Source organism: Megalops cyprinoides, chromosome 1 (assembly GCF_013368585.1).
Source record: "Megalops cyprinoides isolate fMegCyp1 chromosome 1, fMegCyp1.pri, whole genome shotgun sequence".
In the NCBI taxonomy this organism is placed as follows: domain Eukaryota; kingdom Metazoa; phylum Chordata; class Actinopteri; order Elopiformes; family Megalopidae; genus Megalops; species Megalops cyprinoides.
Genome location: NC_050583.1, coordinates 58,023,921 through 58,040,858, shown reverse-complemented (window position 1 = coordinate 58,040,858; position 16,938 = coordinate 58,023,921). Strand labels below are relative to the sequence as shown.

General features: G+C 39.9%; 2 protein-coding genes across 3 annotated transcripts in view; one reads left to right on the top strand and one right to left on the bottom strand.

The window, feature by feature from the left end:
- The window catches only part of pald1a (phosphatase domain containing paladin 1a), a 72,510-nt gene extending 62,869 nt beyond the window's left edge, over positions 1 to 9,641 (bottom strand). The window contains exon 1 of one of the 2 annotated variants that reach the window (XM_036515535.1): positions 9,475 to 9,641. The gene's annotated coding sequence lies outside the window, so the exon portion shown is untranslated. Of the gene's footprint in view, positions 1 to 1,354; positions 1,428 to 9,474 lie in introns of those variants that run through there. The other variant, XM_036548041.1, reaches the window with a different exon arrangement.
- Positions 9,642 to 10,624: 983 nt separating this feature from the next.
- On the top strand, positions 10,625 to 13,592 carry ndr2 (nodal-related 2). Its single transcript, XM_036551241.1, has 3 exons — positions 10,625 to 10,880; positions 12,354 to 13,111; positions 13,440 to 13,592. The coding sequence occupies exons 1-3, from the start codon at positions 10,625 to 10,627 to the stop codon at positions 13,590 to 13,592; spliced, it is 1,167 nt and encodes a 388-aa protein (XP_036407134.1).
- Positions 13,593 to 16,938: the final 3,346 nt, after the last annotated feature.

The following is a 16,938-nucleotide window of genomic DNA, read 5'->3' as shown; positions in this document are numbered from 1 at the left end:
CAACAACCACGGAAAAGCATAGTTATGGCAATGTACTAGTTGTTTGATGTTCACCATTAAGTTATTGTGACATACAGGCCAACAGCATGAGTTTCCTGGTGACTGACAAGGATGGAAGTAGTATGCCGAAGGGCCATCTCTGTGTAGGGCTGTGCCCTGTTCTTCGGGCAGTTAGCAGACCTGGGCTAAAATTAATTCAATTACGCCATCCGGCAAATGACCACCTCTTTTTTCTTAAAAAATTAATGACAATCCATATGTCTATTGATGAACAAAGAAATCACACTTCCTTGTCCAGCAGTGAAATCCTTTGAAGATGCAACCCCGTATGAACTGCATACTCAGCAAAGAAGCCTTTCTTCATCAGAGCCCAAAAAAATGGATGTACAGGGCCTCCAAAGACTGTTTAAATGAAAAGTATAACAGTAACACCCAAATAAAGAACACACAAGTAGCCACCTTGGGCTTTCCTTCTAGACCACGAGACCACAACAATATCCTCTCGTACTACCATCCACTTACTATTCTTCATTGAAATCACCTGCTGAATGAGTGCCACCCTCCGCACAGCTATCACCAATGACTGCGGTATGTGATAAAATGAAAGAACAAACAGAATCTACCCCATTTTTACGGCCTTACATATCCTAAAATATATGTGCCACTGTTTTTTTTTTTTTTTAAATCAGAGAGTATCACCATAAAAGAAGATGACTATATAATGACTATGAAAAAAAACATAATTTTTGTGAACTGCTATTCATGTAAATGGTTAGGGACGCGTTAAACCTCAAGGTCGAGGAAGACCACTACTTCTTATGATGCCATCACTGATACATGGCAACTAACACCACCGCTAAAAATACAAACGTTCAGACCTTCTGTGACTTGACAATAAGAGAACCCAGGTTTTGAATGCACTGTCACTTAAACTCAACTGCTGTGATGCCTTGAAAGTAAAAAATAACATACAGATATCATTCTTAAAATAACAGACAAACCCTTCATTCAAAACACAACAAAAATACAAACATAAAGTAACAATAACACCCGATTAAACAGGCTTCAACAGCATGGCATGGGAAACAGACAAGGGAGTTGCACACCACTACCTAACCCAGGCACAGAAACTACAAAAGAACACAGTCAGTTATTTGGGTACAGAGAGCTGCAAAGTGCTTTGATGCAACCGCGCGTGCTCCGGCACTCCAAACGCATTATTACACAGGATGGAAATACCAAAAAAGCACTCAGTCACTTCTGATGTGAGGAACACGCACTGCGCCACCACCATGACAGCAAACCCCCCCATGTAACAGAGAGCACAAATGGAATTTGGAGACATCGACAGTACCTGGCTTTCTTTTCCTGTACACCATCCAGTTGTTTCCTCAAGTGTTTGAGAGAAGAAAGCTCGTGGGGGGGGGGGCCCGAGAGGAGGGGGGGGGGTGGGACAGAAATCAAACGACAGTTGTCCGGTGCAAGTCTCACTCAGACATCCTCTCTCCCTCTAGTGACTTCTCCGTATTTCTCTGTCCGGTGATTCCACAGCACTGAGGCTGCCGCGCATCATTAACGTTCCCTTATAAAGAGGGTGAGTCAATGACAGTGCCCTTCACTTGAACGGCCACGGCTAATTCGGTGCGAAGGGAGCTGCGGCAAGTGAAGCGGAGCTCCACATCTCAGCAGTGGATCGGTGCCTGCAAGAGGATGTGGGGGCGGACCCTGGGAGCCTTACTCATCAGCCGGCTGCCATCCAATCAGCGGCTCAGCCTCCTGGCAACAGCATACCTCCCACACACACCGGAGCGCAGACAGGACCTGAGCATGCTCCCCACACACTGTATGCCGCGAAAACGACATGGTTACACACACAATGTCTCTCGCATGAGTCATCACTGCTGGTACCAAACAGGCCCGGGGGCTACATCACCAAGAGGAGCTGATTAAATATTTTACCCGGAGGAAAGAGGTAACAATATCCAGTCTGCGTGCCATTCGGTATGACTGTCTAATTACTTAATTCATTAGCTATTGATCTATATGTGATTACACAGGTTAAACGGACAAACAGTTTCACTACACCAGTGATACCAGCAGCAAGACTAACCTACTCACTACAGCTTCAGAGAACCTCAATGCTTTTTACCAGTGTTGTGCAAGTTCACACTTCACAAGAGCTAGCTCAAAGTTCAGTTCATGCAGACTAAAATGAACAAGTTCACTTTCATAGTTCACAATTTTGAATTTTCAACAAGTCCACAGTCCTAGTTCATTTCTTCCATGTTTTAAATAAGCTGCTCCAGGGACTATTTTATGTGTACTCCTACATGCGCTGTGATTGTTACGCAGGATATGGGCAGTTGGTTGCGAGCTGTCGAGCTGTCTGTCTGATGAGTTGCACTAATTAAAACGTCTCAAGTATGGAACAACGCCGTCCGTGTTTATCCATCAAGCAGTAACACACCCAAGGATTCCAAATCTCACACAAACCTGAACGAGCTCAAGTTCACGTTCTCTAGTTGCAAACGGACACGTTCAAGTTCACTGTTCACTGAAAAAATGAGCATGTTCAATGAACGCACTCTTTTAGCGCGTTCATGCACAACACTGCTAGTTACCGCCTCATCTTGAGGCTGCATACTTGCTACGACCTAGGGACATCACAACTTTTTTGAGGTTGGACCCCTACACAGAAAGATAAAGTGTTAGGACTCCTGACAGTAAAAATACACTACCTGTATAATGGGAGTAAAATCTGTCAGCATTACACATTTCATTAATAAATAAAATGCAGTATAGCCAGTTTATTTTACTCTTTCTTTTATAAGAGAACTTACCAGAACTTAGTTCAGGAGAACTCCTTTCATATCTGAGCAAGACACTTTGATCAGTCGAACCATTTGAAATCCACTGGAATTGATTTGTACGGTTCAGTCAAGACCACACTGAGAAACCTCTAGGACAGACAATTTTTGGTTAAAACTGCAGTGGCAGTCATCTCACACCATCACCATGATTCTATTCAGCCAATATCAACACACGTCACTGTGAGGCATATCTGGCACCCAGACCAGAAAATTAACACAATCTCAGCCTTAAAAAAAAGTCTGGGAACACTTTGGCAACACAATTCCCGTGAGCAAATCCCCTGCGACAACCCACTGTTTACATAAACTATGTAGAGCGTACCATGTGACAACGTAGACAAACGCTGGCCACACTCTACACCACAATGCAAACTACTCAGGATATCACAAGTAATATTCCCAACACCTGGCAGGCCCTGCAACCTTTAGCAATCCATTGATTTAAAAAAAATTCACCAATAAGAATTCAATTACTCAGCCCACCAGTAGAAATGAAAAAGTGATTGACAAACTCATCTCAAAAAGAATGTACAGAGAAGTACTCAGTGCCAGATTGGATAAATATACTGACATAACATCACAATGAGAATAACTATGTATAAACCAAAACAACATCATTTGTTCTGTGACACTGAGGCAGAACACTTGTCTGTATGCTAAGTATTTTTCCCATCAAATGCTCTCTTCCTCCCCAGGATGTAGTTTACTTGGCTCTGCCTCATGCATAAAGCACCGGAATGTAGTGGAACACTGGAAGGTTTTTGCACTGCCTTTTCCCCCCCAATTTCCCTTTAGAGTTGCTCTTATCCAGAGCAACTTACATAGCTTACAATTTTTGCACGTTTACCCATTTACACAGCTGGATATTTACTGAGCCAGTTCCGGTTAAGTACTTTGGCCAAAGGAACAACAGCAGTGGCCCACGTAGGAACTGGACCAGCAGCCTTCTGAGTTACAAGTTCTGCTCCACTATGTCACACTGCTGCCCCTGAAAGCTGATTTTTCTTGCCAATATCACTAAACAGGACATCCATATGGTTTATCATATATGTGTCCATTATTCTTATTACATTAAATAAAATGTTCAGAAACTCTTATGTTCACTTGCTGCAGCCCTACATCCGAGATAATAGTCAATCACATCTTGAATACTGCCATATCTGTACTGAACTTCATCTGAACTTCAGACAGACCTCGTGACCTTTAAGTCTTCAGAGTTCAAACCAAATACCATCAGTGAAATTATTCTGCTTTGATTTTATATTTACAAAATTGCTGTGATCTCAAATCCATCATGCTTCGAGGAAACTTAAATTACAAATCTAAATATTAATTTTGTGAAAAATGAACTGTTACTAAATAGATTTGTGAGACATTATAAGACTCTTAAACATTAACAAGGTTGTAAACAGCAATATAAAACTGTTACATCATCCAGCCTTAAAAAGGCCTTCAAATTTAGCAGCAAATTTAGTTTAGGAAGAACACTGCACTACAACAAGCAAGTGTTTTGCATAATTCCTTTCTCTAGTAACATTTCTCAAATATGAGCTAATTTGCCTCTGTCCTGACTTCCCATCTAAGTAGGTCTGACCACAGTTGAATGGTGTTTACATGAGATTTAGTGGTGCCACACCTGTTCCTTCCTTCCTGCAACAGCAGAGGGCAAGTCTTTGATGAAGTTCTCCTTACGAAAATCTGAAACTACATCAGGCTGACGCACGTGATATTTCACTAACTGCAAATCACAATGAGCATTTGCGGAAACCATATACTCTATTCATTTCTGGTGGACGTTTGTTGGCTCTGTGGGTTTTTTCGTCATGGCTACATCTGCATCTCAGAGTACTGTGTGCACAAGCAGAGGGCCATTCAAGACAATGAAGTCACTTCCTTTCAGACTGAAAGAAGGAGGTGAGAACTGAAATACTGCACTAGATTACTTGAGTGTTGAAGGATTTACTAAATTGAGACCAAACTTCCAATTATTGGTTTTACTGTTACACACAATAAGACATCCCCCTAATGCACCCTTGATCTCAACCTGTTCTTCTTGGCACACGAATGGCTGTCTGCTAACTGCTTTTGGCGAGTCAAGGCTACTAATGATTTCTGAATGATGCGGCAGTTCTTCAGAAAGGAAACCCAGCTGAAGGATTTGGAACATGAGACATTGTGTGGACAAGCTCATGGGAGGTTCCACACATGGGCAGCTGCAAATGAGTGACCCAAAGGAGGTGCATTTGAGCCAGCTCACCTGCCTTCACTTTTGGCACTCTGTACCCCCTTCTGTCTCACATCCTGTTACAACTCATCCCAAATCATCCTTTTCCTGAGCACGCCGCTCCAAATCCCCTCTGTCGAAGCAGACAGACAGCTGTGTTTATGATGCTGTCTGCAGGCTCCGTGCTGAATGGTGGAAAACCTCGGGGCCTGCACTTGAGCATAAATACAGCCCAGAAAATGTCTACAAATGGCACGATCTCAGAAAAGGAAGAACCGCTGCTTAAGTAGCAGGTTCGGACCATTCTGGCAGGCTCTGCTGGAAAAAGAGATGAGGTCGCTGACTAGTGACTGTTCATCTCTGTCTTTGTCAGTTATAAACACAGACCCAGTGGCCCAGTGAGTGTTTCAAGCAATGAGCAAAACCTTGCAAGCAATATTCTCCATCCCTGAGATTCAGATGTTAGTAATGTCAATTCTAATAAATACAAGTTATGTTTATGCAGCCCCCCCTCACAGACATGTATGGATGAAGAGATAATTATGCATCACATAAAAGGTCATTTGCATACAGGAAGTATTTCATATGTTGAGGGAAACTGTCCATTGTTATACTGCCAAACAACTAAGTATTATAATTACTTTTATAACCCCTGCCTTTCAACCAATTTAAAGTCTGACATTTTGATTGAGTCAATATGCAAACACTGTAGCAATCTCTATCAACTCAAATACAGCAAAAAAATGTGAACACAGATGGCCTATTTAAAAATAATTAAGGAATAAAGTTTTTACAATAATTTTGCTAATATTTTAGAAAATGCAAAAATGTACAGTTTTAGTTTTATGGAATCCTATCACACTGTTCACTGATGACACACATCAACACTGTATCATATTCCATATACTGATGTACTTATTGAATATACATGACAATACATAAATGCTAAGTGGTTACACATTCATTTTTCTTTTCATTCTATTCATCGGTGAACTCATTCACACAATCAGACACGTCCTAGGTTAAGTGGCAAAAATTGTTGCAGACAAACATTTTCTTTTAATGGATATCTCAACAGAAAACATCAAATCAGGTGCATTTACTATAACTTATCTAAGCAAGCAGAATTTGGGAAGCCAATGCTTTAAGAGCTGAAGAACTACATCTGTTTAAATTGAATTTTCCCACAATGTTCATCAACAATGACTCACTGGAGGCAACTGTTGTACATCTAGCAGAACAATAACCCAACCATTTTTCATACCAACAGCGCTCACAAATCAAATCAGAACTATGAAAACAGCTGGAAACAGAACGGCCTTCAAGGACGGAAGGGGAAAGAATCGGCTTGCTAGTTAAAGTTAATAAGCAAATCCATTTACTTCCTGGCTAGCATGAGACATGACCGCAGAAAGGAATATCACTGTCCTCATCCACACTACTAAATGGGTTTAAGGTTCCAGATGGAAATTCCTGATACACAATGATATTTTAAAGAATCAACATTCGCATTAGTCAGATCCTGAGCATCTTCCCTGTTGATCATATTTCTTCAATTACCCTGCATTTGAACCTCGTGACTCTTAATAACTGTGCAGAGCCATGCCCAACAAATCATCCCAAGTACATAGTGATGCTCTAGGAAAGCCTTAAATAGCAACATAATCGCAGTCAGAAAAATTACAGACTAGTATTATTCTCTGAGTTATAGTAATTATGTTTCCACCAACATCACATTTATCACACCATAATAAGCAAAATCTACAGCTGACACTCCTGTGGTGTTAAAGAGTCACCTACCCCCATACGTGCATGTAGCTACTGTAAACTACTGGCAATTCATTCAAATGACGAAAGTAAAATAGGACACTGTAATTGTAGTACACACATGCTTTTAAGAATGGAAGCCTTATATACAAATTGATGATGATTAAAAAACTACTGTGCTGAAACCCCAATGCTGAGGACTTTTGCCATGTGTTAAATCCAATACTGCCTATGCATTATATGGAAAAGTATTTTTATGAACATGTAATTTTCTGTTTGGCAATTTGGAGATCAATACATTTAAAGTAACAATCTGAGATTAGTGTCAATCAAAATACACAAATGTTGAAAATCCGGTTGAAAATAAATCAGACTCTCAAAAAAGAGTTGTGCCATCTAGAGGCAAAAGTGAAAGCTGCACACCTTTTAACTAAAATGGCAAGCCTACCTTGAAGGCCACACAATCTATTGAAGTACTTGTTAAAACACAAAAAACAAAGGTTGACAGCTAGCTAGAAAGAAGGGATTGATCTTTCACTGGCGTAAAACAGGCTTTCACAATAAGATAACTTTTGGAAAGGTTGCACTGTTATTGTGTTACTTTCAGACTGTACTGCGTCACCTTTCATTCATATTTGATGTAATGTTCAGATGGGTGGCAAAAGTCTTTATCCAAATCAAAGTGTCTCTCTACCTAAATATGCAAGTACACAGTGCTTATGTGTCTAATGATCAAGACAATAAAACAATTCCTGTTTTTGACTCATTATTAACATGACTCAACAAAAATACACTGGAGAGTATATGTTTCTTTCAGGAAAGGGACTACAGGTGTTTATCAAAGAAAAACATTTGAGGAAGAGACAGCCATGACACCAGAAAACAGTGCTGTATCGCGTAAAGAAAAGCAAAAGGGAAACTAAAAACCTTGTATAATGAGTCCACAACTTATGCCCAACATAGCATCTGTCTCCTTTTTTCAACTTTATACCCTGAATTACTAACATTATTCATTCAAACACAGTCTTTAACAGGATTTAATTGTGTACAAACAGCAATAGCACTCAGAAACTGACGATTAAATGGCGACGGCAGCTTCATTGTTTACCAAAGCATTTTGGCCATACTGTATAGGCAGCAGTGCATTACTCGTCTATGATAATGTCTTATTTTCACCAAACTGAACAGACCAGGACATGCGGCCCATCATTTAAACAAATACAGACGAAACCAGTTTCTACTCCAGGTTTCAAGCAAATATGGGTCCCAACGTCCAAGAAATTACGTCAATATAAATATTGAGGAAGCTGATTAGCAAGAGGATTATTTCGGTTAACGTAAACGGGGAAACACGGACAAAACCGTTCAACTTCCCATTTATCGTGTAGGTTAATCTCAACACTGTACCTCCTCTTTCTTTGTTACTTTACAAGCAAACACCACGTGCTGTAATTTGGGAGTGGCACATTAGCCTAAACGGTATCGATACGCAGGTCTTGATTAATCTCCATACTATTAATCTTTATTGGTATTTGGTAAAAAAAAAAAAATGGGATCTAATCTTCACTAATGAATCGCGATGAGTATCTGTTAGGGATTGAAAGAGACATTAAATAGCCAGGTTCTGGAGGCAAGTTAAGTAATGTCGAGAAAACAAATGTAAACCGTACGTGAATTAATATCACTCAATTTGCATTGCCTAAAGGCCACGGTGGTCATTATTATACCTGCCTTGAAACAAGTGCAGCAGTTGTATTGTAAAACGTGTTTTAATTCTCTTTTAACTTGATTACTGTTTGGGAAAGCCCAAAATCCGCGCATACGACTTCACTCTGAAAAGGCTACAATTGTCACCTATTAATCAAAGGGATGTTCTCAGGCTCTGCATTTGCATAAATGTACTACTCTGATGGTCAATGGCAGTGACTAATACGGTGCCTTTACATGCACTGAATATACAGCGAAGTGTCGCTAATTCAAAATAAAAGCCGCGTGCGGTTCCTCGCCACTAACTAAATCAAAGTCGATGCAATGCTAATTTTACATTGATATGCAATACTACACAGAACTGACTCTGGAGCACCGGTGCCCAAGTAACTATGGAAATAACTTTCCCCTTGTTGTCTCATTGTTAGCGATTCCAATCCATCATCAGCACGAGGAAAATATCCCCTTCTTGAGTGCGTGAATTCGGACTCTTCTAATGTGTTCGCGCAAGGAACAGGATACCAGTTTAATCTCCTACAGCTAGCTAGTTATAACGCTCATTTGCGTCGGTGATGAGAATTTGTGAGTTGCAAGCGGTTCCCTCCGTTTTTGTTGTGTATAACGACCTTACTTGCAACATTTCGTCATTTGATCCTGGAAAAAGTGCTTGACTGTCGGCATGGGAGGATAATGCCAGACAGATGCCACAACGAAATATTTGGCATGGTCGCGTTGTCTTAACAATAGGTGAACTCTGCAGTGATTCGCGCATGTCTCATAACCACTGTTTGGTGAAGCAAAAATGTACACAAACATATTTATTGGTTCGTCAAACGCTGCACAAGTACGTCTCCCATCTCAAAGATGTGTGCATGCAGACGGTAGAGTAGCTGGAACTTTACTCACCATTTCACTGCCGTGAATATAAATCTATTACCCTAAATGAAAGTTCTTGCTACCTTGATGGATGCTAAAAGAATTAGTTATTTACAAGGCATTAACTAGCGTCTTAGCCCAAAGTTACCCTGCTTAGACTTATTATCCTTTCTTTCCCCGTTAGCTTGCAGTCCTCCAGGATCTTTTGTGGCAAATACACCACTTCATGAGGAAAAGACATACACTTGAGCATGCGCACATTTAACGGAGCATTTTTTTCTACTTGTTCCGTTCTTTTCATCATTGCTACGAATTTTGTGCTGTTCAATCAATGTTACTTTGGCATTTTCCTTGGTTGTGATATAAAATTAAGTTATATCCCCTAAACTCTAAGAAGAGACAGAATAAACTTAATGAAATAATACACAGAAAAAATATACGTCACATACAACATGTGATAGACAGGAAGGTGCACTCCAGGATGGTCAACATATGTCAAGTCATAAATGTGGAGCACCATTATCATGATTTATAAAAATGGCCGTGCAGTCAACAACTAAAGTGTTGTCACCAGAGATGCAACAAGTTTAAGCCATGCTCAGACAAGACCACCAGCTAAAATCACACAGTCTATTGCTACCCAAAGTGCTTAATTTAAGTAATCAGTATGTTTATTTTGTGGATATTCCCATAATATGCCAATACAAAGAAATAAACACATAATACAAATTGGAAAAATAAAAAACGATCAGATTGGGACTAATACAATTACACCACAAACATCCAATGTAAATATGGAGCTGGTACTCCATTAATGGCAATCAATCTTGCACAGAAAACTAGAACAGTACTGTACATTAATCGAAAGGGGGGGGGGGATCAGCATATCTGTGGAAATAAATCATACAATAAATATTGGGGCAGTTTTCATACAATAAATGCAAGGGCGGGAGTTGCTCACAATCTAAGATAAACAATGTGCACTTTAAAATGCACGTCTGGGCTGCTCATTAGCAACACAATAGCTATTGACATGTCATGTCACACGCATTGGGGAGGGATGTCAATTTCCTTTAATGTCCTCTGCTACTTGTTAAATATGCATCATGGGAGAGGCTAAGAGTATAAAAGACAACCTGCCTTGGCAGAGTGGATAACTGTCATCCCACGGTGGTACAACATGCACGCACTCGGAGCATTAAGTGTTTTACTGTGCTTCTCTTTAAAGCTGGTAGCTGCAGGATTTCACAAAACTGGAGACGGCGGATTTAACTTTGCGCATAGATCGACATCCATTCGTTCACCTGGACATCACTTGCCAACGTACATGATGCATCTGTACCGGAATTTCAAAGCAAACCAGTCGCCTTCTACGGATTTACTGGAGCAGCGAACGGTGAGCCAAGCTGACACAGTCCGGAGTGTTATTGCCAAAAGTAAGATTATCTTTTTGAACTTTTTTCTGGCTTGTTTTCTTGTTTCACTATCTAAAGCTTTATTTTACAAAATATTGGTAAGGATTATATAAGAATGTGTGAAGTGTGAAGTCGGGGTAGGATCAAGAACGTTAGTTTAGTTTTGTGTCACTTTTATAAATTTTTATTTTAAAATTAAAATTCCCCTAAGATTTAGCGTATTTCCCTACGTATTCTGACCATTGCTGTGGGACACTGCGGTTGGCCTGTCAAATTTTTTGAGCCAGACGACCTCAAGGGCTGGAATCCACATTCACTTCAGTGGGTGAATAAGCATAGCAAGGGATCAGTGTGTGAAAAGGTTCGTTTTCAGTCTAATGCTCAAAGCAGACTTCTCTTTACTTAACTAGGTGATGTTGATTGGACATCTTGCCAGACATCCCTATACAAATCAGTTGGCAGCTCAAATCAACATCTCTCTTTAGTTCTTTTCACACGTCCCTTGATTAGATTAGCCGTCTATATTTCTACTAGGCGGGTTTTAACATGTTCCGTGTGCCCCCCTCTTGGCCTAAAGCTAATTTAACATTGCTGCGAAGTGGGAACATTGTATTTGTTTAGTTGAGGACATGCGGAAGCAAGGCAAAAGATGTGTTAAATGCTTGGTTTCGGTCCGTAATGTATTTTGAGAGGATTAGCAAAAAAGTTGTTTCAAACACCCAACACCAGTGCAAGGGAATGTTAGGCCTAAAGTCTGTTTTATTGCATAGGCTACGTGAAACTGCTTTTATATGAGTGATCAATCGCAGTTCCACAATCTGATATGTTTTTCTTTAGGACACATTAGGAAGCCCCATTTTTGTCATAGCAAGTATGACATAGAGCTTGCTAAAGGATACAATACACCTTCAGTCAACAAACGATAAGGTGTATGGTAACAGTCATCTATATAATCATATTTTCCTGTGCATCACCGTTCTTTTTCGAGTTACGTCTAGTTGCTTATAGTGGAGTCGGATGCAAATTTATGAGTAATTGTCACTTGCAGGCTACTGCTCATGAATTGTTTTTATCCTACAACAAAGTTGTTTGATATGTGAGCTGGCAGCCAATCCACAAAACCATTCAATGGACGCCTCGTTGCCCAGCTTTGATCAGAATACAATCAAATATGAATGAACTGACGGTTCAATACCTAGGAGATGAAGAGTTCACGAGTCACCGTAATTATTAAATTACAAATCAGTGAGTTAGCTAATGAACGAAATGGAATCTACTCTTGAACATTTAGTTTTTTACCTACATCGGCAGTTAATTCTGTTTATTTAAAGGTTGTGAATATATTAATTAATTTTTAAAATATTGCATTTCATTTTTTTATATACACAACTAGTGCATTGGTCATCAAAAACTGTGTCTATATATTCTCTGATTGGTATAGATTTTGAAAACGTTGTGGTACAGACATGAAAATATGAATTTATGTTTTTCTAGGTTTGATTCGAAGAGGTCATCGCTGGATTGCTACCTTTGACTTCTCATCGTTTCTGGCTGAGGAACAGCTGCAAATGGCTGAGCTGAGGATCAGGTTACCCAGGGTCACAAACATTACAGATGTTACAGTGGAAATCTATCATCAGCATGAGTACCCTTGCCAGAGGAGTGGGGTATGCCGTGAGCATCATCATATGGGATCTTTGTCTGCACCCTCCGTGGTGGATTCGTCTCAAAGCTGGAAAGTTTTCAATGTCACGAGGCTGTTGTTGGATTGGCTCAAAGAGCAACTCGTTTTTGGAAAGAAGAGACTACCGGTCACAAAGAGAGGTCCATCCATCTCCAATCCAGCTCTGCTTGCCAGCTCGAAAGGTTACCGGAGTGTCAATGACAGAGCTCTGCTCGTTGCCTTCTCCCACGTGGGGTCAGATGAGGGTTCTCAGGCCAAAGCAAGTCTCCTGCATACAGCTGAACAATCCAAGTTTTTGTTCGGCACTGAAAACAAGAAGCTTCAGCGCCTAAAGAGGCACAAAAGCAACAGGGGGCGACGAGCACAACCTATTCGAAGTGTAGATGTGCCCAGGAGGGGCAACACAAAATCCCTGTGTCGGAAAGTGGATTTGCACATAGACTTCAATCAGATCGGCTGGGGCTCATGGATTGTCTTCCCTAAGAGGTACAATGCCTACCGCTGTGAGGGAACCTGTCCTAACCCAGTTGGAGAGGATTTTAAGCCAACTAATCATGCCTACATGCAGGTGAGTAAACCAGTGTTTTTTGGGGCTAAACCAAGAGGGAAAGTAGTCTGAAAATGCTTTGTTGAACTGTCACTGAGAATGTGCACAGATGGAATGTGGATGGCATGACAGTTATTTCAGTTACAATGATATCCCACTCATTTTCCCCAAAGGAAACTCTGTGTGTGTGTGTGTGTTCATGTTTGTGTGTAGATAGATAAACAGACAAAGCAATGGATCTGTAAAACTGAAATCTGAAGCTGATGCTATGGCACTTCAAAATTATACTTATTTCAATTTAAATGGTGTTTACAAGATTATTCAAGGGGTTTTCTCCCATTTCTTGTAGAGTCTGCTGAAGTACTACCATCCCGATCGAGTCCCATCGGCATGCTGTGCACCCACCAAGATGAGTCCGCTGAGCATGCTGTATTATGAGAACGGGGAAGTCCTTCTTCGACACCACGAAGACATGATTGTGGATGAATGTGGCTGCCACTGACCCTGCTGGACAAGTTTCCCTGGATATAGTTTATGAAAACATTCTTGTGAAAAATGGAAAACATTTTGCTGCCAGGGAAAATGCTGGGACTCTTCAATTAATCCAGGTCTGCAACCACGATGAGAACAGATGGACTCCCGTTCAACTTGTACATAGTAAGAAGTTATTTGCTTTCATAACATGAGAGTGAAGACTGAGGACCTTGAGAGACAATATTACCAGTTGAAGGTACATATGACTTAAGGCCCTTTAAGTGACATGATACAAGGTGACATTATCAAAAAAACAGTATTTCATTAAGTATGTAAAAGAGGAGGTCCTGTTACACATCTCATAACTGGACATTTGGGATGTTTACCATTTACAGGTAAAATCTGGTGAAGGCCGTTTACAGTGATGAGTCAAGTGGGTCAGTCACGAATCAAGCACTCTTAAATATGATACAGTTACACCAAGGGTGTACAAATATATATTTATTGAAAATAATACTAATTAAAGCTAGGTATTTATGTGAACGTAATTTATTGTTCCTTGTGTTAACTGAGAATTCCATCAAAGGAAGCGATTTATCGCAGAGCTCTATTTTTGGCAATTAAAGATACATTGTGATGAAATGTGTAATTATTCCTCAATATAGGCACTTTTACCATTGATCATAGAAATACTTAATTCTGATTTACAACATGTCATTTGATGAGAGGGAGAGACAAATCATGATGTTGGCACTTGTCCTCCTCACTTTACAGGTATTGCATTCATGAAGACCTATACAGACAACCCTTAACTCGTTTCCTTTTAAAAGCTGAACACACTAGATGACTGATCACAAAAAAAATGAAAGGGTCAATAGTTCACCACACAAACATTCATAAACACTCTCACTGCATGATGAGTACCTTAACTTGATTCAAACACACAACCACATGACAGTGAAATGACCATAACATCCATTTTCACATGATTTTAATTGATTTTGCCATAGCAGAATAAAATAGCACTGGCATTCCGGGGAAGACAGACATACTGTTTACAAAGTACGAACAAACAGGCTAAAAACATTTGTCTGACATCCAATCTTGCATCAAATCCCATTTGCTATGTGGTCATGAAAATGAGTGGAGAAACAAAACATTCACCAAATCATTTTTGGAGACTTACTATTATATTGCTTGAATTTAACTCATACAGCTAGGTTCAGTACTTCCCAACTCCTTGCTTGCTCTCAGGCACCCTGCAATTCATCAGGTACCTATGAGTTGCTTGGATGTTGTCAGTGGGGTAGCGGCTATGTTCCAATGAACACCCACTCTACTGTCATGCATGGTGTGACTTGTGGTGGGAAAGTTGGCTGCATGTAAGTGTATCAGAGGATTGCATTTGTCTCACTTCAGTGCTCCCGCACAAGTGCAGAGGTTGTTGTGGCGAGAAGAGCGTAGTGTACATTTGGCCATTCCAAGACAGGGTTGCATAAAGGGGAAAAGGCATTTAAAAATAACATTAATGAATTTTAAAAAATGCAAAGAAAAAAAAACATCTCATTTAAAGAAGAAAAAACAAGGTACAGTTTTGTAATAATAGTTTGTCCTTTTTAATATTTTTTCCTGTTAGCTCTCAAGATTTTCCATGTTAAAGTAAAGGCTGCATTAGGCTACTGGTAAAAAGGACTTGACAATGCATCAGTCCTTTCACTGTGTCTACACATCCATATTTACATTAAGAGCTTATGAAATTTAAATGACAATGCATTGCATCTTGAGACTAGTTCTTTTAACATCTTAAATATTTAATAAATCAAAAGTAACTTTCAATACAGGTATATGCAGTCTTTGTGCCTCAGGAAACAACTAAAACCAATCAAAACCCCACTTGAGATGAATTTGAGATACATAATTGTCATTGAAATGCTCATATTGGAGGGGGGGGGGAGTTGTTCACTCTTTAGAACACTTTAGAATGAATATTACTTCCCTAAAATTGAACATATTTTTAGAATTGAAGAATTCTAAAATTAAATATTTTTGTTTAAACATAAATGTTTCAAATTATAACCTCTCATAATATTTAGTAGATTGTTTGGATATAAAATATAATAATCACATTGTATGCACAGAGTGGAAAGAGCTTGAATTAGCTTCTAGTGCTGTCTGTGCTGAACTGTTAACTGTGCTGTATTGTCGGCACATTTTGTGAGCAAGCCGTCACCGGTATTATTGCCTAGACAACAGAACCACAGAAAAAGCACTGAGTTGAATCCTTTACCATTTCAAACACAAAACAAGCACAAGGTCTAGATTAAATGAGTGACTGACAGAAATTCTAGGCTTGGAATGACAATGAAATGCTCTGCATTTTTCTAAATAAAAACAGGACATCACACCAAGTTTCACTTAAATACTGTGCTAGGAAGCATAGGCCCAAGGTCCAGGTAAGAAGTATTGGCACATTCTGTGTTTTTTAATCATATTCCCAAAATGTAATATTAATGGCTTTCAACTAACATTCCGCGAAATAATTCTAACAAACAAAGCTTAGTCCATGGTGAGTTTTTGTTCAACAGAGAAGAGCAACTGTTGACCACACTCAGGGAGGTTCCAGAACAGCAGGGCTTAGGTAATGGACAGCTAGTTTGGTTTTACAGTAGTCACTAACCAGAAATCAGATCTACGGGAGAACTCGCCTGCTGCTTTGTTTTATGTCTAATTAGCTTGAGTTGGTAAGCGACTGAGGTGCTGTCATACGAATCCTTTGCAACAAGAACACATGACAGGAACCCAAACACATCAACGCTAGCTCAATATTATGCTGAGGTCTGATTTATGACAAACATTTAATTCTGTGCCATCTCACCTCATATAAACATACATGCAGAACTAGGAGATAGCTAAACCAAGGCAGAATGAAGCCGGCCAGCGCAGGCTAGCTTACAAGTGGACCTCAGGCCAAAGTGACCGAAATAGACAGGGCAGTGATTCGGCCCTGTGTATTGGGCAGCTATTACGCAGTTTCATATCATAGCATAGCGGTTCTTCACAGCAGTTTCACAGCCTCACGTTTCTAGCCATGTCCAGTCTACTAACAGTGGCGCAGGCAAATGTAATGAATAGTGACTTTGCGCATAACTGGTTTAGCAAATTGTACAAGTCACACTCAAGTAGTTACATTTGTTTGACTCACGGCGACAAGTTTACTGCCCCGCTAAATTTCGGTACAAGCAGAGTATGTGATTTGAGCATTGGTTTTAATTTTTCAGCTAACGTTCTAGGATTTAGCATATGGCAGCAAGTTATTAAAATGTCAGAGTGCACTGCATTACCTACCAACTGTTTTAAGATTGGGGGAGGGTGGA